This window comes from Rhincodon typus, chromosome 9, assembly GCF_021869965.1.
Source record: "Rhincodon typus isolate 14 chromosome 9, sRhiTyp1.1, whole genome shotgun sequence".
Classification (NCBI taxonomy): domain Eukaryota; kingdom Metazoa; phylum Chordata; class Chondrichthyes; order Orectolobiformes; family Rhincodontidae; genus Rhincodon; species Rhincodon typus.
This window is the reverse complement of record NC_063340.1, coordinates 50,427,960-50,449,005: the sequence shown is the minus strand read 5'-3', so window position 1 is coordinate 50,449,005 and position 21,046 is coordinate 50,427,960. Positions and strand designations below refer to the sequence as shown.

General features: G+C 39.8%; 2 protein-coding genes across 3 annotated transcripts in view; both read left to right on the top strand.

The window, feature by feature from the left end:
• Positions 1–10,825, top strand: part of dtl (denticleless E3 ubiquitin protein ligase homolog (Drosophila)) — a 30,757-nt gene extending 19,932 nt beyond the window's left edge. The window contains exons 11-15 of the mRNA XM_020530572.2: positions 274–386; positions 2,994–3,083; positions 3,933–4,047; positions 5,349–6,184; positions 9,671–10,825. Coding sequence (XP_020386161.1) covers positions 274–386; positions 2,994–3,083; positions 3,933–4,047; positions 5,349–6,184; positions 9,671–9,727 — 1,211 coding nt within the window. The 3' untranslated portion in view covers positions 9,728–10,825. The remainder of the gene's footprint in view (positions 1–273; positions 387–2,993; positions 3,084–3,932; positions 4,048–5,348; positions 6,185–9,670) is intronic.
• nek2 (NIMA-related kinase 2) overlaps positions 1–21,046 on the top strand; it is a 527,130-nt gene that overhangs the window by 238,133 nt on the left and 267,951 nt on the right. The window lies entirely within an intron of this gene.

The window sequence follows — 21,046 nt, the reverse complement described above, 5'->3', positions numbered from 1 at the left end:
TGTATAATATGACTCCATTTAGCAAGTTCAGGGTCACAGACAAGACAACAATTAAAGACTTTGTACCATTGAGGGAGAATGCAAACTCGAGAGGAATGTACAGAAATAAGGACAATTATTATTCTTCACCTTCTTGACCTATTTTGCATGTTTTCAAAATTTCCAATAAGTTAAGACCTAAAATCTGATGTTAAATTACACCAAGTGGGTCAGATCTTAACTTGCGAAATTTCTTTGTTCTCCTTTTATTGATTTGCTCTATGTTTTATATAGTGGCAACCTTCAGTGGTCACCAGAACTCCACCTTCTATATTAAGGCCAATCTCAGTCTGGATGATCAATTCCTCCTTAGTGGGTCCACTGACCATAATGCCTATATATGGAAGGTAAGTGGCTGTGCAGTTGGAAGTGGAAATAGGTGCAACACTTGATGAAACAACACTCTTCAATCTGCAAAGAATACTTCATTTTCAGCAGGAACTCATGAATCCTGATTAAGAGTGGGAATCTTGTTTGCTTGCTCCCTCACACTCATAAGCCAAAGAATGCTGTGGTGCATTATAGTGTATCTGCTACCACTTTGGAAGTACTGTAATCAGATAGTTAACTACATAGGTCAGGACTATTAGCTGGGGACATTATGTTAGATTTGTGTAGAATGAGGCCACTGTAGTTGGATCTCTGCAAGAACAACTTGACTGGCACAGTTCTTCTGTGTTTTCCTTCTAAGCCCTTAAATCATTCCTCTTTAAATCATTTTAATTTTCTTTTGAAAGTCACGATTGAAACTGCCTTCAACATGCTCGCAGACTCTGCATTGCAGATCCTATCTATTCGCTGCGTAAATGTTTTTATTTCTTCCCCATTTTATCTTTGACACTTTTGCAAATAATTTTATATTTTTTTCTAACTCTTATTTTTGACCTCACTGAAAACAGGAACAGTTTCTCCCTATTTACTCTGTCCAGACCCCTTATGAATTTGAAAACCCTTACAAAATCTGGCCTCGATCACCTTTTCTAAGAAAAAGTCCCACTTCTCCAAATTTACCCTCACAACTGAAGTCTCCCATCCCAAGAATCATTATGTTTTCTGTACTATGTCCAATGCCTTCACATCCTTCTAAAGTGGGGTGTCCAGAACTGGACACACCTCCAGTTCGGGTGGCTGAATTGGGACAATTATTACAATGTTAGGTGTAACCGGATTCATTGGATGAAATTATGTCAATTTCACAGGGGCAGACAGCACAGTGAGCCATTACCTGTACTGACTTCATAGGCATCTTCATTGATATCACTAGAAGCGGTGCTCGACTAACAGTTATTTTTCCTTTATTCTTCCACAGGGGTCAGTTAATTGACTAGAATTTAATATTTAGTAAATCCCCTTACCAGCTTGTGGAGTGATTATACTCAAAGCTATACATAATTAATTGTTTCTCTCAAATAGAGAGTAATGATAGTGATCTTTTCTAGACTTTGGCTTGTAACAGGCTCTGCCATGATTCTGGGATACTGTATTTAATTCAGGATCAAAATTTTGTTTGGTTTCAGTGTTTATGTATTAGTACTTTGTCAAATTCTAGTAAAGCCTAGGTTCAACTTAAGGATTTTGCTTGAATTTGCCCAAGTATTTGGTTAAAATATTTTGTACCCAATACTCACTCAAAACCTGGTGGGTTTTTCCTGTTTGAGTTCATTGCAACGGCCAATCTATTAACTGTCACATCAGTGTCCACTGAGTTGAAGGGTGACTCATCAGGATACTGAAAACCTGCAAAACTATTGTAGGAGAGTGAGAATCTTCCTGTGATTGTTTCATTAAAAGAATACAAAAGGGAAAAGAGGTTTATGTGGTGTGATGATTTCCTGCAGCTCAAGCTTCACTGTTTTAGGTCTATTAAATTGACACTAACTTCATGCTCAACAATCTTCTCTCAGTGCCTCAAAGCATAAAACCAATTATCGTCTTGGGTAATGCAATTCCATTTTGAAGCGATAGCTGCTATTCTATGCGAGAGTTTAACCAGTACTTAGCCAGAACCGTCAGGTACCTTCTGATCACACATTTGGAAGTGAAAAGCCGAATGTAATGAACCAGGAGGCACACAGTTATGATCACTTTACTGTGCTGTGTTAGCTGATCCTAATTGGGGCAGCACTGTGCTTGTACGCAGCCTCAGTTTCTGGTGTTAAGGCAGAGAAATATTAGTTGGGATTGCTGATCCAGTATGCTAGGCAATTACTTTGGGAAAGTTATCCCAGGTACAATAGATGAAAACAGAATTTGGCTTGGTTGTAATGCCTTCAGTAATTGTTTTTCATCACAGTGAAGGTTTTATAGAATACTTTATTGCAATCACCACAAGAAAGGGAAGAGAGATAGAGCAACTGCTGAACTTGTTGCAACAGCTTTCAGCGAGTTGTGCAGTTCCAGATTAGATTGGTGTAGCAGGAAACCTTTTTCTCTACAACAGATCAATTCCAAACACTTTTTGTAATCTCCTGTGTTGATGGATAATTTCATGATCTATTGTCACTTATCCTTCTTTTTGTAATCATGTGAAACTGCCTGAGCCAGACTGGCCAAATGGAAGGAAGTTTGAACTGAGAATTGCCAAATTCTGTTGTCTTATCACTAAAACTTAGTGCATTACCTGGCACAATAATATGGTCCACGTTCCTAATCCGTGCTGGAATCTGTTTGGCAGCATTCCAGTTTAAACTGATGTGAAAGTTTTGTTGTGCTGTAGCATTTTGAGTCACAGTTACAACTACTTCGGACAACTTCGTAATAATAATTTGAGTCTGAGTTGCAATACCATCATTAGAAATTGTCCCACTGAGGACTGACTTGATCACAATCTGCGGTTTACAATTACATCAATGAGACCTAATCAAACTCAGCAATAATACAACAAATGATGTTTGGCTTGTTGAATTATCTAGCCTTATTGCAAATCAATTTAATTCTAGTTCTCATTATTTCAGGTCTCTGACCCTCATCATCCTCCAACAGTGCTCCAGGGACACAGTCAGGAGGTGACCTGTGTGGCTTGGTGCCCTTCAGACTTCTCAAAGGTCAGTATGTATGCTGGTGATTTGTTCCTATTTAAAGGGGAAGTCACTGGACATTTCGCTTTTTAGATGCTATTTGATTGTTCCAGATTATCAGGGGAAGTATGTTATTGATGATGATATATGGGCCAAACACAGATAAATGGAACTAGTTTAGTTTGGGAAATCTGGTCAGCATGGACGAGTTGGATGAAAGGGTCTATTTCTGAGATGTATGACTCTTTGAAACTTAGCTAAATTTAAGGATCTGGGTCAACTACTTTGAGTAAAATCATCAACATAATTACTGTTTTGAAAATTTGCAGCCTTTTCACTTGTCAAGTATGTAACATTACTTTTTGAAATATATAAGTTCACACTGGTCCTATTATTTGTTGGAATTGACATCACAGTTACACAGGATTGTAAATTGTTCAGTTCACATTTGAGCTAGTTAGGGATAGTATAGAAGTTAAGTGATTCTGCTAAATTTCACCAAAAGTATTTGATCAGCTAATTGTTAGCCGTAACAAAATTAGTACCTTAATATGTGGTGCAGGAGTAAACTTGTAGTATTTGAATCTTGCCTGGAGATGGTTGGTTTTGTTGGTGCGTCTTTAATTTGGTCTTTATGGAAACATAATTATCTTGTATGATTTTGGCTTTATCAGTAATGGGTTTTTTTTTAGATTTAAGAATACCCCAAAACTGAAAAAGGTTTCCATTGTAATAGCTAAAATGATTAATTGTGAAGGTCGGTTTTCAGGTGCAAAAATAAAAGCACTTTCTGCTCAAAGCCTTTCCTGTACATCTATGCATCAAAAAGCTTCAAGCATTCTGGAGTAGTAATTGTATTTCTCTGCCTCCTTTTAGATTGCCACTTGTTCTGATGACAATACTGTCCGAATATGGCGCCTTGTTCGAAAAATGGGTGTAGCGAGATCAGATTTGGTGGGAACCGCGTGCCAGAAGAAGCATTTTGACAAAGGTGAGAAAAGAGGTGCACAAGGAATTTGAGAACATAGCCTTACGTATGGTAATAGCATGATTTGAACTGTTTTTTTATTTACTCCTTCACAGGATGTAAGTGTCATTGACCACACCACCATTAATTGCCCATTCCTAACTGCCCTTGCAGGTGGTTGTGAACTGCCTTTATGAATCGCTGCAATTCATGGAGTGTAGGTACATCCACAGTCCTGTGGGACGTTCCAGGATTTTGACCCCAGTGACAGTGAAAGAACAATATTGTTAGGCAGGGATATTGTTTGGAAGGAGATTTGCAGGTCGTGCTGCTCCCATGCATCTATTGCCCTTCTCCTTCAAAATGCTAGAAGTTGCAAATTTGAAAGTGCTGCCTAAAATGCCTTGGTTAATTGTTGTCATGCATCTTATAAATGGTGTACACATTGCTGTCGTGCATTAGCCTGGTCTCGTTTGGTTTCTGGTCAACGATAACCCCTAAGATGTTGTTCATGTGTATATATGGACAACCACTGAAATGTAACTCATCAACCCTGTATGTGATGAAAGAACATTGACAGGAGAGTAGACGTTGCCTTGGGCAACTATGCTAAACAAAACCAGTGCTTTCAAAACTTCTAAAAATAGATGCTGTTTGTAATAAACTGCAGATTATTCAGCACATGAAATAGAAAACTAGGTTAATGTTTTAACAGTGACCAGTAGCATTGTTCTGAAAATACTTAACCTGTCTTTCTCCATGTGCTGTCTTATTTCATGTACTTTTGCACTTTTGTATGTTTTTATCACAAATTATTTTTTCAATTTTTAAATATTTTGGGCACTATCATGATGAGAATGAGGTTTTTGAGTTCCCATAGTTGTTTGTATCTTAATTGTTTTGATTGTAATGTAGTTTAGATACCATTTGCCATGGTGGAGAGGGAAGTGGTTATTTGAACAGAAATGAAACATTAAATGCTGAATTGATCAACATGCAGTTGGGACTACTTTATTGTAACTTACCAAGCTGAACAGAAAATATGAATATGGAAATGCATAGAAAAAGTCTTTAACTAAATTGAGAGTTATGTTATGAATTGTTGTGCCAGCAGAGATGAGTTTTGCCAACAATTTGCACAAGATTGTATAAGTATTTATGGACACATCGTGCTTATGGACTTAGAGGTACATTCCAGGATTTTTTTTTTGATAAAATGACAAAGGTATCTGTAAAGTTTATACATTAGCATACTTCAGTGACAGTTCCTATGTTAATTTTCAAATTTTAAATCTCACTAAGTGTTAAAATCTTGCTTTTACCAGATGCTGTCAGTCAACCAATACAAAATACTACTCCTCCTAAATCTCCAGTGATAGAAGGTCCAAAGCTGCTGTCATCACAGCAAGCTGCATGTGCCCCTAATGTCTCTGGAGGTTTGCCTCTCTCTTCCAGCACACCCACCTCTGGGGCTCAAAGGGCCTTGGGCAAGAACTGCAGATCACATCAGATGGATCAAACAAGTTCAACTTCTCCAAATTCAGCCTCTAGGAAAATGTCGATCAAGAAGTGGATTGTCAAGAGTCCGAGCACTCCTAACTCCTCCCCTGATGTCCCTGATACTTCACCCAGGGGTGTGTTGGTTCCAGTTGAACAATGTCAATTGAAGAATGTCTCAGTCACTGTAAGTAACCAGATTCTAGAGAAGAAAGTTAAAAGGAGATTGGACACCAGTGATGGGTCAGTAAGAAACAGTTGGAAGAATGACGACAACGGCATTGTCTCAGGAATCAGCCCCGTTTCTAAAAGATGCAAAGTTGGTATCTTCTGCTTAAAGGAGTACAGTAGGAAAAGCCCATCGAATGAATGCGTAGAAGATACAGAGATGAAATGCTGTGAATGTAACACTGGGGAAAATTTAACTCCGGCAAGCCCTTTCCCCAATCCAGCTACTTCTTCTGTCTGCAAGTTTCAATGCATCCAGAAACTTGAGATGCACGACAAAGAAAACAGTTCTCCTCAAAAGTCAAACTGGCTTACAGATCTGGGGGTCAAACAGAAAACTGAAATGAACATTAGGATGGGGAGATCATCCAACAGTCCTGCATCCTCACAGAGTCCACCACTAAAGAAACGGGAAGAAAGGACAACAGGCTCACCGGTAAGTCATTTATCGCAGTGCTCTGCTAGATTTTAATGGGTCCACGTGTTGGAATTGTGATTGTGAAATAAACTTCATAAGTCATAAAGTCATACAGCACAGAAGAGGCCCTTTGACCTATCAAGTCTGCACCAACATATTTACATTGATCCCACTTTCTTGCACTTGGCTCATATCCTTGAATTTTATGATATTTCAAGTGCTCATCCTTGAACTACTTAAGGATTGTGAGGTTTCCTGCCTCAATTACCCTCCAGGCAGTGCCTTCCAGATTCCCACCACACTGTGGGTTAAAAACAAAATTGCCTCAAATCCCCTCTAAACCCCCTGACTTTTACCTGAAAATTATGCTGTCTCATTATTGACCTTTCAACTAAGGGGAACAAATACTTTCTATTCACCCTGTCTGTGCCCCTCATAATCTTATACACCTCACTTGGGTCCCCCCTCAGCTTTCTCTGCTCTAAAGAAAACAACCTGTGCCTAAGCAACCTCTCTTCATAGCTAAACTGCTCCATCCCAGGCAACATCCTGTATACAAAAAGCAGGACAAATCCAATGTGGCCAGTTGCTGCCCCATTAGTCAGCTCTTGATCATCAGTAAAGTGATGGAAGGTATCATCAACCGTGTTAATCAAACAGCACCTGCTCAGCAATAACCTGATCATTGATGCCCAGTTTGGGTTCTGCCAGGGCCACTCAGCTCCGGACCTCATTGCAGCCTTGGTCCACACATGGACATAAGAGCTGAATTCCAGAGGTGAGGTGAGAGTGACAGCCCTTGATGTCAAGGCCGCATTTGACTGTAGGAGCTGTACTACAACTGGAGTTAACAGGAATCGGGGGTTGGGGGGATTCTGATGATTGAAATCATACCTGGCGCAAAGGAAGATGGTTGTGGTTGTTGGAGGTCAGTCATCTCAGCTCCAGGACATCCCTGCAGGAGTTCCTCGGGGTTGTGACCTCGGACTGACTATTTTCAGCTGCTTCATCAATAACCTTCCCTCCATCATAAGGTCAGAAGTGGAGTGTTTGCTAATGATGGCACAATGTTCAGCACCATTCATGACTCCTCCGATACCAAAGCAGTCTGCGTTCAAATGCAATGAGATATGGAATGTCCAAGCTTGGGTTGATAAGGTGCAAGTAATATTCGTGCCACACAAATGCCAGACAATGACCATTACCAATAAATGACAAGCTAAACACTACTCCTTGACACTCAATGGTGTTACCATCACTGACTTCTACACGATCAACGTTGTTAGGGTTACAACTGACCAGAAACTCAATTGGACTTGCCACATAAACACAGTGGCTACAGGAGTAGGTCAGAGGCTAGGAATACAGAGGTGAGTAACTCACTTGCTGACTCCCCAAATCCTGTCCATCATCGACAAGGTATATGTCAGGAGTATGATGGAATGCTTCTCGCTTGTTTGGATGAGTGCAACTCCAGTAACTCTCAAGAAGCTTGAAACCATCCAGGACAAAGCAGCCCACTTGATTAGCACCATAAACGTCCACTCCTTCCACCACCGATGCTCAGTAGCAGCAATGTGTACTATTTATAATATGCGCTGCAGAAGTTCTTCAAGCATCCTTAGACAGCACCTTCCAAACCCACAACCACTTGCATTTAGAAGGAAAAGGGTAGCACTATCTGCATATTCCCCTCCAGGATGCTTGACATCCTGGCCTGGAAATACATGACTGTTCCTTCAGTGTCACTGGTCAAAATCGTCAAATTCCTTCCCTAGCAGCATTGTGGGTCTACCTACAGCACCAGTTCAAGAGGGCAGCTCACCACCACCTTCTCAAGGGTAAGTAGGGCTGAACAATAATTTCAAAAAAACACTGGCATGTTCAAGTTGCAGGCTTCCAATGCTCTCATTTGGTTTTAGGCTTTGGTTAACTTTCAGAAGGTACTGTTGTTTTTGTTTGAAGTAGATTTTCATTGTCCAGTTTGCTATCTGAAACTCTTAATGTGGTAATCCTGCATGAGGGTTTCTTCCTTTTGTTCATTCATAATTCACAGCCACTAATGATGCTCCTTTCCAAATGCTGTCTGCACGTTTAAGAATCCGAATTAAGATCTCCTCAGAGAGGTAAAAACTTGCTGAGTCACTCAGAATTAGTTCAAACGTCTTTCACAATTGCACTTCCTCTCCCTCAGAATTATTAATAGTAAAAAATTATAGAGCACATTATTCTGATGTGTAATTCATATAGTTGACCAGCTGTTGAATAATATCTAATTTCACCTGTGTATGAACAGCCTTTTTGTCCTCCATATTTTTAAATCAATCATATGCAGAAACGAAGCAGAGTTCCTCAAGTCAATTACTTTTTCTTATTTGTCCATGTAATGTGGGTGTCACTGGCAAGAGTGACATTTATCACCCATTACTAATTGACTTTGAAAAGATGGTAGTGAGCCACCTCCACTGAAATTCTCAGTGTTGGGGAGGGTGCTGCTGGGTTTTGACTATGTTGAAGGAATACTGATCTATTTCTAACTCTGACTTTATGAATCTTGGAAGGCAGCTTGCAGGTGATGGTGCTTCCTTGTTCTTCTGGTTGTTAAGGTTATGGACTTGGAGGGATCCTTGATGAACTGCTGCATTTGCAACTTGCAGGTGGCGCACACTGCTGCCACCATGCAGTGGTGGAAGGAATAAATTATTAGGCAAAACCAATATGAGAAGTTTCATGAAAAGCGTGACTAAGATCTGGATTGCAATACCGGAGTATTTGGAGAAGACCAGTTCAATTGAGACTTTCAAAAGGAAATTAGACTGTTCACTTACAAATAATAACATTCAAGCTATGGGGAGAAGGCAAAAGAACAGAATTAAATGAATCACTTATTCAGAGTGCTAGTGCAGATGTGATGGGTTGAATGGTGTTCTGCTCTGCAACAATTCCGTGATTAATTGGATGGGGTGCAAATTAAGCTTTGCCCTAAATGGTGTTAAGCTTGTTAAGTGTTGTTGCAGCTTCATTCATCCAGGCAAGTGGACAGCATTCCATCACACTGGTAACTTGTGCCTCTCAAATGGTGCAAAGGAGTCAGGAGGTTATATAACACGGAATTTCCAGTCACTAACCTGCTCTTGTAGTCACTATTAATATGGTTGGTGCAATTCTGTTCTTTGATAATCTCCAGGATGTTGATTTGTGCGGGTGCCTGTTGAATGTCACAGTAATTTCATTAATGGCAAATCACTTCTGTCTGCCCAAACCGCACTGTTCTCGAGGTTTTCCTGCATCTGGACATGAACTGCTAACCATTAGAAACCCTTGTATGCTTTGCCTCAGTCAAATCAATTGGCTAATGTTGGCATGCTCCATTTAAACTAATGACCTCAAAGCAAGACAGATGGTGATTAATTTCCCTTCCATGTACAAACTATTACTCCCCAGAAATTGTACTTCATTTTGGCAAAGTTTGTCACAATAAACTTTTTTTTTGTAATTCAACAGACTCAAGCTTCTACACGCAAGATCTCTTCATATTTTCAACAGAAGTCATCTGACTGACCATATTGTACTGCTGAGAATGGATGAATTATTGACTTCAATTAGTGCTGCATTATGACCTTGCAGCATTCTTGATGGAACACTTGTCTTCATTGTGCAGCTTGTCCTGTCTGTGCCATCTGTGATGGTGTAGTTTTATTTTTCAATTAGTTTGTCAATGAAGCTGGGTTAGTACTCTTTTTAACCATTTTTTTACAACTTTCCTCCTCTTCCCCCAATAAAAAATATCCTTCACCTATCTAGGTTAGAAATTATATTCTGATATCCAAATATCTACTAACATTGGAGCACCATACTAGATATGCACAGATTGTGCCTTGTTCATGTATAGAAGAGGCCAGTGGATTTTTATGTATGTATATAATTGTATTAAAACCATTGTGAAATAAGCAATCGCGAAAAAAGACAATGGGCAAAACTAAAATTCATGTACTTAGCTGATCAATGATTTGAGTACTGAAATAATCTGGTAATTTGTTTTGCTTTTACACGTGTTTATAAAACAAATTCCATTTGAATTTTGTTTTTAAATGGCATATTCCAATATAACTTTACCTTTGCTTTTACCTTCAAAAGACACTACTGAGTTAAAATTATCTTTACACACTGATCATATTACTTGTCAGTTTTTAATCAAATGTTCTTCAAAACTTTGTGTATTTTAACATATTTGCTGTTCCACGTTCTAATTCAAATAGTGGAAACCTGGCCCGTCACAAGTTGGAACTAACTAATTTGCATAGTATATATAGATTTTACTACCCTGCTTATGATTGTTTATTGTTATACAGATCTGTACAGAGTTGAAAAGACTTAGTTGCAAAGAATGTATAAAAACTAAGCATGAAGACTGTAATCACATCATGCAACAGTGATAGTGGGGAGGCATTTTGTTAATACTTAAGTCAAAGCAATCATTAGTTTAGATTTGAAAACTATGAGCTCTCTGTTGTTCCCCGTGTCTCCTGACTTTCCAATTTTAATGCATGCTTAATTGACCCTATGAATTGATGAGGTTTTATCATTGCTAATGCACAATCACCTTTCATTGGTACCTGTGTTTGATAACTTTTCTGGATGAATTATGTTCCTAACTATGCTGTGTCAAGATAATTTTACTAATGCTGTGGAGTGTTGTAACTCAAGCTTGTCTGTTGTAGTTTCAGAATATCTAACAATTGTCTGATAAGAGATGAAAGTTTTACATTAAATAATTATTTTAAATTTAAAATTAAAGTTGCAGCATGCATTGATCCTCTCAAAGACCTGACACAGTTTTAATTGGTTTCTTCCATGAGGCTGTGTTTCTACACTATGTCGTGTATTCACTTTTTTTTGCTGCAGTACAGAATTAATCCTGGCATCACCTTTAATAGAAAGTGATTCCATTCAAATTGATGTCCAGCTTGTTTGATAACACAAGCAGACGATCATGCAAAACAGCCTGTCTGACTTTATGATAGTAGTCATAGTTAATTCATTCTCAGCCAGCATCTTTGGCTGCCCCATTCCAAGTTAGCTGTAACAGACATGTGTGACAAGTGCCTTTCCTTGTGGCAACAATGAGGGATGTCTCTAGCAGAAACATAATTGAGCATATTTCAGTATGTTTAAAGCAACACTTGTGGTTCAGTCTGATGCTGAGAATTATTGTGTGTACCCAGATATGCAGTTGTCTGATTTAAGTATGACAGGCATAGATACAGTGGAAATTTCAAACAGTAAAGTGGATAGGTTTAAGGTGAGAGGAGGAAAGCTTAAAAGGAAATATGAGGCAAGTTTTTTTTTATTGATTTCTTTCCTCCAGGTTATTCTATTTTTAAATATTCTGCACAACAATTGCAATTCTCTGAAGACGTTTCAACCCTTGCATGGGGAAAGTTAGGAAGAAAGTATACTCGAGGGAAATAGTAAACTTGAGGGAAATCAGGAGGGCAAAAAGGGGATATTGGAGAGTTTTTGTAAATTGGGTTAAGGAGAATCCAAAGAGATTCTACAAATACATAAAAGGGAAAACAGTAACCAGGGAAAGAATAGGGCTCTTAAAGGTCAACAAGGCCGTCTGTGTGGAAATGTAGACGATGGGTGAGAAACTAAATGAGTATTTTGTGTCCATATTTACTGTGAATAAAGGATATGGAAGCTAGAGAACTTAGAAAAATAAATAGCAATACCTTGAAAAATGTCCATATTAACAGAGGAGGTGGTGCTGGACGCCTTAAAATGCATAAAGGTGGATAAATCCTCTGGACCTGATATTGTGTATCCTCATACTTTGTGGGAAGTTAGGGAAATGATTGCTGGGCCTCTTGCTGAGATATTTGTGTGACTGGAGCATGGCTAATGTGGTGCCATTATTTAAGAATGGTGATAAGGAAAAGTCGGGCAGCTGTAGACTAGTGAGCCTGACTTCAGTGGCAGGTAAGTTGTTGGAGGGGATTCTGAGGGACAGGATTTACATATATTTGGAAAGGCCAAGGACTGATTGGGATTGTCAACATGGCTTTGGGCGTGGGAAAGTGTCTCATTAACTCATTTGAGTTTTTTGAAGAGGTGACAAAGAAGATTGATGAAGGCAGAATGTTGGGCATTGTCAATATGGACTTCAGCAAGGCGTTTGACAAGGTCCCTCGTGGTAGACTGGTTAGCAAGGTTAGATCACATCCAGAAAGAGAGCCATTTGGATTCAAAATTGGCTTGAAGGTAGGCAAAGGAGGGTGGTGGTGGTGGAAGGTTGGTTTTTGGACTGTGTGACCAGCGGTGTGCTGCAAGGATTAGTGCTAGGTTCATGGCCTTTTGTCATTTATATAAATGATTTGGATGTGAATATAGGAGGAATGGTTAGTAAGTTTGCTGATGACATCAAAATTGGTGGTGTAGTGGACAGTGTAGAAGGTTTTCTCAGCACAATGGGACCTTGATCAAATGGACTGATGTGCTGAGGAATGGCAGGTGGAGTTTACTTCAAATTAATGTGAGGTGTTGCATTTTGGTGAGGCAAATCAGGGCAGGACTTGTACAATTAATGAAAGGGCCCTGAGGAGTATTGCCAAACAAGAGGCCTCACGGTACAGGTACATAGTACCTTGAAAGTGGAGTTAGGGTAGACAGGATGGTGAATAAGGCATTTGACCCACTTGCCTTCATTGTCAGTGCATTGAGTATGGTATTTGGGATGTCATGTTGCAGCTATACAGGACATTGGTAAGGGCACTTTTAGAATACTGCAAACAAATCTTGCCACTCTGCCTATAGGAAGGATGTTGTTAAACTTCTGAAAGGTATAGAAAAGATTTACAAGAATGTTGCTGGAACTAGATGGTTTGAGCTATAGGGAGAGGCTGAATAGGCTGGGTATTTTTTCCCTGGACCATCAGAGGCTGAGGGGGTGACTTCAGAGTGGTTTATAAAATCATGAGGGGCATGGATAGGGTGAATAGCCAATGTCTTTTTCCTAGGGTACAGCAGTCCAAATTAGAGGGCATTGGTTTGAGGTGAGAAGGGAAAGATTTAGAAAGGATCTGAGGCGTAACATTTTCACGCAGAGGGTGGTGTGTGTATGAAATGAGCTGCCAGAGGAAGTGGTGGAGGCTGGTACAATTACAATATTTGAACAGCATCTGGTTGGGTGCATGAATAGGAACGGTTTAGAGGGAATATGGGCCAAATATTGGCAAATGGGACTAGGTCAGATTGGGATCTGTGGTTGGTGTGGATGAGTTGGACCCAAGGGTCTGTTTCCTTGCTCTATGACTCTATGTGCAGGTTAGGTGAATTGGCCATGATAAATTGCCCATTGTGTCCAGGGATGTGCAGGCTAGGTGGATTAGCCGTGGGCAATGCAGGGTTACAGGGATAGGGTGGGGGGGGTGGTGTAGGTTGTTATTTGGAGAGTAAGTGAGGACTTGATGGGCTGAATGGCCTGCTTCCATCCTCTCGGGATTCTATGATTCAAGGTTAACTATCTTTCTGTCCATAGATGCTGTCAGACTTGCTTTCTGCAACACAGTCTATTTTGTTTTAGGTCTTCAGTATTATATATTTTTTAAAATGTATTTGTTTTGTAAGAACTGACTTTTCCATGATGTAAACCAACATTCCTTCCTCACTCATTAATAGAAAAAAGGCTTTCTGGCCTGAAATTGGTGAGTGAGTGGGGGGACCTGCATGTTAGGGTTTTGTGCCTTTGGCAGTAGCCCTTCCATCCTCGTGTCATGATTTTATAGGCAGCTTTTGAGTTGATGGCCAGTGACCCAAATTGAGACCTTTGTGTGTAATTAATTCCCAATGAAGTGATTTATTCTACTGCTGCCTACATAATAGGCAGCAGGAGAAGCCTTTGCTCAACGTCTAGCCTGGCATGTTTAGTTCCCTGGGTGCTGTTCAGAAAAAGGGCTGGATGGGAGTAGTGGGGTGGTGACCTTTTTCTGTAGGTCCATGTGCCTGTCAAAGGCAAGTCCTCACATACTTTTACTGTCTTTCTCACTGGGTCTTGCCGACCTGCACCAAGTGACATCCAGGACATAACTAGCTTTGAGGGCATTGACTGTTCTTCCTCCTGCAATACCAGCAGGTGGTGGTGTCGATGGTAGCCATGATGTGGAGGTGCCGGTGTTGGACTGGGGTGGACAAGGTCAGAAATCACAACACCAGGTTATAGTCCAACAGGTTTATTTGAAAACACAAGCTTTCAGACTCCGAAAGCTTGTGTTTTCAAATAAACTGTTGGACAGTATCCTGGTGTTGTGTGATTTGTGAGCCTGCAATACCAGCTGTGGCCACAGATACTAGCATGGTGCAGAACTGCTGGCTTCAGATTGGCTGGGAACCATGCCATGGGACTTCCTCGTGGAAACAACAATGAATCCTGCCTTGTAATAATAATCCTGCAAAATTAAACAGGGCCAAACTGAACAAAGTGGGCCTGTCCTCGAAATTTACATTGGGATGCAGGATGTCTGCCCTCAGCATATAATCCATAAACCTTATAGTCTGGAACTTCCAAACTAAAATCCTTACACAGGAAATCTATTTCCTAACAGTTCTAAATGATCTCCTTTCTATGCAAGAAACTTTCATACATCGACTTCTGCCAGGGCCATAACTGAAAAACCAAAGCTTTCCAAATTATGGAATCTTCCCCTAAAAACAAAATGATTCCTCTAAACAGAAAGCAAGCTAAGGCTCCTCAATGTTTATTCTGTATGTTCATAAAACTCTCTCAATACAAACAAATTTCCATTATCATGTCAGGAAGTTTTTCTGTCTTACTGGATTTTTTAAAAAAATTACTTCAGAAAAATTGATCAAGTTAATCAGTAAACTCATTCATACACAGTCGAAAAATCTATATGCCTCTAGTTTAAAATGAAACTCCAAAAGAAGTAAGAAAATATATATAAATCTCTATACAATAAAAGGGTTAGTATGTAAGGTGATTGTGGGTTTAGAGTGACAATTGGTGTTTGGGCAACTAAGGTAACCGTGGGGGTGGGGATAGGGAGGGCAATGTGGAATCATGTTGGGTTGGGAAGGTCTGCTTTAGGAGGGCGGGATTTATTCTTAGCGGGTGCAAGAAATTGGAGGAGGTACGATAGTGGATAGATGTGGTAAGTTTTGGGGATCAGCTTAAGTAGACTAGGTTTTAATTGTGTCCCCAATCTTGGGTAGCCATCAACGCAACAAAAGCAGAACTTTCCAAATTATCTAACATTAGAGGGTTTCCTCAGAGGGTTCCAAATGCAGAGGAATTACTCATCAAAATTCTCTATTTCCCAGTTAAGTCCAATTGGGTCAGCTCAGTCTAGGATTCTGCAGGGTCCTAAGATGCAATTCTAAACTTCACTGCTCCAATGATTATCCGACCAGTGGAATATCTGGCCATAAATTGTGAAACCAGTCAGGGAAGAGGCATGCCACTTTCAGGAAACATTTTTGTCTTGTGTAATTAGACATGATTAATTATTAACCTGATACCGAGGAATCTTCCAGGGCAGAATGACAATTTCCCATTAAGAGTTATGACATAAATCCAAAACTACAGCATTAAACTTGAAGCTGATTATGTTGGTATCATGGGAGGGGAAGTTGGCAGTGGTACATTGCTAAGTATGACCGTGCAAATGATGCAAACATTTAAATACATACTTTATAATATCAACATTCACATTCCATGAAAGATGATCCATCGTTGGAGATGTAAATAATTAAGCACAGTATTGGATTGAAATAACAGGCTTATAATATTGTATAAAGAGTAGTAAGTCAGAGGAGTGAAAGAGTTTTAGAAATCAGGTAAAGATAACTAATGGAAAAATATAATCAGTGTAGTAGAATCATAGAATGGTTATAGCAGTGGAGAAGATCACTCAACTTGTGTCTGTGCTAGTTGTTTGCAAACAACAATGCAGCCAATCCTACTTTCGCACTCTCTCCCTTACTCTTGCATTTTTTTTTTCTTCAGTTGCTAATATCCAATTCCGTTTGAAACATCACAATTGATTCTGCCTCAATTATGTTCTCAGGTAATCCAAATCCTGGCAATTGGCTGTGTAAAATATTTAATTCTTTTGCTATTTGCTTTAAATCAGTGTGCTCTGGTTCTCAAACCTTCTGCCAATGAGAACAGTTTTGACTTATTGTATTGTAGGAATATGGACTCTGTGTGAAATCCCAAAATGAGAAAATTATTATCAAGCAGAACCGAATTGGCAAAGATATTGATCAGTGATGAGTGCAACAGTAAGACCAGCTGCGTTGTTGTTTGCAAAGAGCCAGCACAGATGTGAGTCAAGTGGCCTTCTTCTCTCCTATAACCATCCCTTTGTTCTCGAGAAGGTGGAAATGAACAGCCGCCGGTAACTGCTGCAATACACCCACAGTGCTTTTAAGGAAGGTCTTCCAGGATTTTAATCCAGTGACGGCAAAGGAATGGTATAAATCTAAATGAGGATTGTATGTGGGTCCGAGGTGAAACTTGGAGGTGGTGTTCCTGTGGATCTGCTGCCCTTGTCCTTCTAGTTGGTACAGGTCATGGGTTTGGAAAGTGCTGTTGGAGGAGCCTTGGATAACAATATAAATCTTTTGGCAGCTTTATCAGAAAAAGACCTACTAATTTCCCAATGTATCCTAACTGTTGAAGTAACATACTTTGCAGCTGCTTTCAGAGTGTTCTATTAAAGAGTCATACAGCATGAAAACAGACCCTTTGGTTCAACTCATCCACGCCAACTAAGTTTCCCAAAACTAAACTAGTCCTTCTTGCCAGTGCTTGGCCCATATCCCTCAACCTTTCCTATTCACGTACGTATCCAAATGTCTTTTAAATGTTGTAACTGTGCCTGCACCTACCACTTCCTCTGGCAGTTCATTCCACATACAAACCACTCTCTCTGTGTGGATAAAGATCCCCCCTTTCAATCTTTCTCCTCTCACCTTAAAAATATGCCACCTAGCTTTGAACTCAACCATCTGGGGGAAAAGACCTTTGCTATTCATCTTTTCTATGTCCCTCATGATTGTATAAACTTCTATAAGGTCACCCCTCAACCTCCTACTCTCCAGTGAAAAAGTCCCAGCCTATTATAAGTCAAACTCTCCAGTCCTGGCAACATCCTGGTATGCCTTTTCTGAATCCTGTCCAATTTAATAATATCTTTCCTGTAACAGTGTGACCAGAACCATATGCAGTACTCCAAAAGTGGCCTCACCAACTTCCTGTACAACCCCAACATTATGTCGTGACTCCTATATTCAATGGTCTGAGCAATGAAGGCAAGCATGCTAAACGCCTTCTTAACAACCCTTCTACCTGTGATGCAACTTTCAAAGAACTATGTACCTGAACCCGTAGGTCTCGCTGTTCTACAGCACACCCAAGGTCCTACCATTAACCTGTGTAAGTTCTGTCCTTGTTCATTTTGCCAAAATGCAGTATCTCACATTAAGCCAAATTAAACTCTATCTGCCATTCCCATTGACCCAATTGATCAAAAACTCTTTGTAATCTGGGATAACTTTCTTCACTGTTGACTATACCACTAATTTTGGTATCATCTGCAAACTTACTAACCATGCCTCCTAAATTCTCATCCAAATTGTTAATATAAGTAACAAACAAAAGTGGACTCAGCACTGATCACGTGGAACACGGTTGGTCACAGGCCTCCAGTCTGAAAAACAACCCTCAGTCAACACGCTCTGTTTCCTACCGTCAAGCCAATTTTGAATACAACTGGCTCTCCCTGAATCCCATGTGACCTAACTTTACTCATTCATCTACTGTGCGGAACCTTGTCAAAGGCTTGTACTAAAGTCCATATAGACGAGATCCACCACTCTGCCCTCATCAATCTTTCTGGTTACGTCCTCAAAAAAACTCAAGTATGTGAGGCACGATTTCTCATGCGCAGAGCTATGCTGACTATCCTGAATCAGTCCTCGCCTCTCCAAATGCATGTAAATCCTATCTTTCAGAATCCCCTGCAACAACTTACCCACCACTAATGTCATACTCACCGGTCTATAGTTCCTAGGAATTTATTTACAGCCTTTCTTAAATAAAGGCACAACATTAGCTGTCCTCCAGCACCTCAGCCATGGCGGTAGATGTTAGAAATATGTCTGCTAGAGGTCCTGCAATTTCTTCCCTAACTTCCTACAAAATGCTCTTGGTGGAAACAGTTTTTGAACAAAGAATGTGCCTTTCCTAACTATTGATTCTCCCAACCTAAACTTCAATTAATTAAACATTTCCTCAACAGTCAAATATTTATATGTCTTCTGTTGTACAGAAAACACAAAAGGTGAGTAAACAGGTGCAGCAGGTAGTCAGGAAAGTGAATGGAATGTTGGCTCTTATTTCAAGGAGTTTGGAGTACAAAAGTAGGGATGTCTTACCGTAATTGTACAAGGTGCCAGTGAGTCCACATCTGGAGTATTGTGAGCAGTTTTGGATCCTTTATTTAAGGTAAGATATCATTTCATTGCAGGCAGCTTCGAGAAGGATCACTAGAATGATACCCAGTATAGAGGGATTGCCTTACAAGCAAAGGTTAAACAACTTGTGAGTCTACTCATTGGAATTTAGAAGAATGCATACAGGTCTGTTAAGGGGCTTGATAGGGTAAACGCTTAGAGGATGTTTTCCCTCCTGGGAGACAGAGTCTCAGAATTGGGGGGGTGCTGGGATGAGGAATTTCTTCTCTCAGAGGTTTGATGGTCTTTGGTTATTCCTTGCCACAGTGGGATGTGGGGCGGAGTCCTCCTGTATATTTAAGGCTGAGATAGATTCTTGATCAGTACGGGAATGGAGGATTGTGAGGAAAGGGCACATGAGGAATGTTGGATTAGCCATGATCCTATTGATTAGTGGATGGCAGAATTGCCTACTCCTGTTCCTATTTCTTATAGTCTTGTTCACTATATTTCTAGACAATTTCTTTTACCCTGCTCTCCTGATTACACCGGATCCAAATGATCTCTAATACTCAATTCTGAGAGCAATTGTCAGCCCTAAGTCAATTACTTTAGTCACTACCTCAGCCTAATACTGAGTTCTAACCTCAACCTGTAATAAATATGCATTGATTGGTAATGTCCTAGTAAGTGCCCTACTCATCACTCCTTCCCTGTGACAAAGCGCATCCAGAAAAAAACCCTGTGACAATGCAAACACTTGGCAATTGCAAAGACTTCAGTGATGCACCACTATTCTTTCTGCAGTTAGCTTTGCAACATTTAGCTCAAGCATGTGCACCTGGATCGACAACTAATGACTTGTAACAAATTTGTCAAGAATTATAAATTTTGAGTCAGTGTGCTCTTAGCTCTTGGCTTGGTTTATATCACTAACTGGCAGTCCTTGAACATTCCAGGCCCAAGTTCATTCTCCTAAAGCAGAACTTGTATCTTTGACTGAAGGCCCTGGAACAAGTGATCTCAGGCCATCTTCCTGGCCAATTAGCAACATAGCTTTGGCTTTTTACTGCTTGAGCTAAACTGCCACAACTGCAGTGTGTCCTAGCTATAACTTTAGTTCACTCACAAAGGATCCATTGAGTCTTTCTTAAAGCTACATTGCTGGATTTGGCAGCTAAAAAAAGTTCTAAAAGTTGGCATATTTTTAACAACATGTCCCATAATTCTCAAAATCATTCCAATAATGCATACAAATTAAGATTTTACATTACTCAGACTATGTACAGTGCAATTTAGTTTTATTAGTTTCACTAAAATGCCAAAGCCTAACCATGATTTTGGAACATCTCTATCAAATATTCTGTCATTATCTTCTAGCAGAATCCAAATCCATCTTTTCACTCCCCTTTTGCTCTCTACATACTCATCTTAAATGTTGAAAATCTTTTTAACATCATCTGCCAGTTTCTTTTCATACTCTCATTTACACTCGTTTTCTTTTTCACTTTCTTCAGACAATTTCTACCTTCGACCTGGTTCTCACTTACCAATAAAATTAGTACCTCACTTTTTTTTTTAACTTCATCTCTCTTTTGTCATCCAGTGATCACCAGATTTGACTATCCTTCCTTATCCTGTTGTGAGAGTGTACCTTGATTGTACCCGCACTATGTATTCCTCAAAGGCAACCAGTTGTTTTGTCCAAGTTTTGGCTGCCAAACCTTAATTCCAATTTAGCTGGGCCAGATTCATTCTCAGCTCACTGAAATTGACCGTCCTCCAATTAACTAGTTTTACTCTGGATTACTCCTTGCACTCTTCTACAGCTAACTTAAAACCAGTTGGTACTACAATTATTGTTCCCTAAATGTTCACCCACAATGAAAATTGACTCCCTCGACTGTACCTTATTCCCCAGAACAAGATCCATGAATGCCTACTTCCTCACTGGGCCTGATGTCTTCTCTGGACTTTACACTGTTACTATCCCAGTTTATATTTGACTAATATTTAAAGTGCCCTGCTATCATTACTCTATCATTTTCACACTTTGCTGTCACTCAGCAACTATCTTTGCTTCCTTACTTTTCCTGAATATCTTTTTTCCACATATTTTAAGTATCCAGTCTGCCTTTTTTGAGCAAGGTCCTCATTATCACAACAATGTAACATTTGCAAGTGGCCATGTGTGCCTGCAACTCACCAATCTTTCTCATCATACTTCTTTAATTGACATGCATGCAGTGTAAGCCTAATTTAGAACCTATTGCATTGCCTCTTACTCAGGCCCCAATAATACCATATTATTTCTTAGATTTGTGCAGTTCCTAGCTCAATCATTTTATGCACCTCAGTTTCTGTTTAATTCTACTACTTTCTTCCCATCTTGCATCCCCCCTC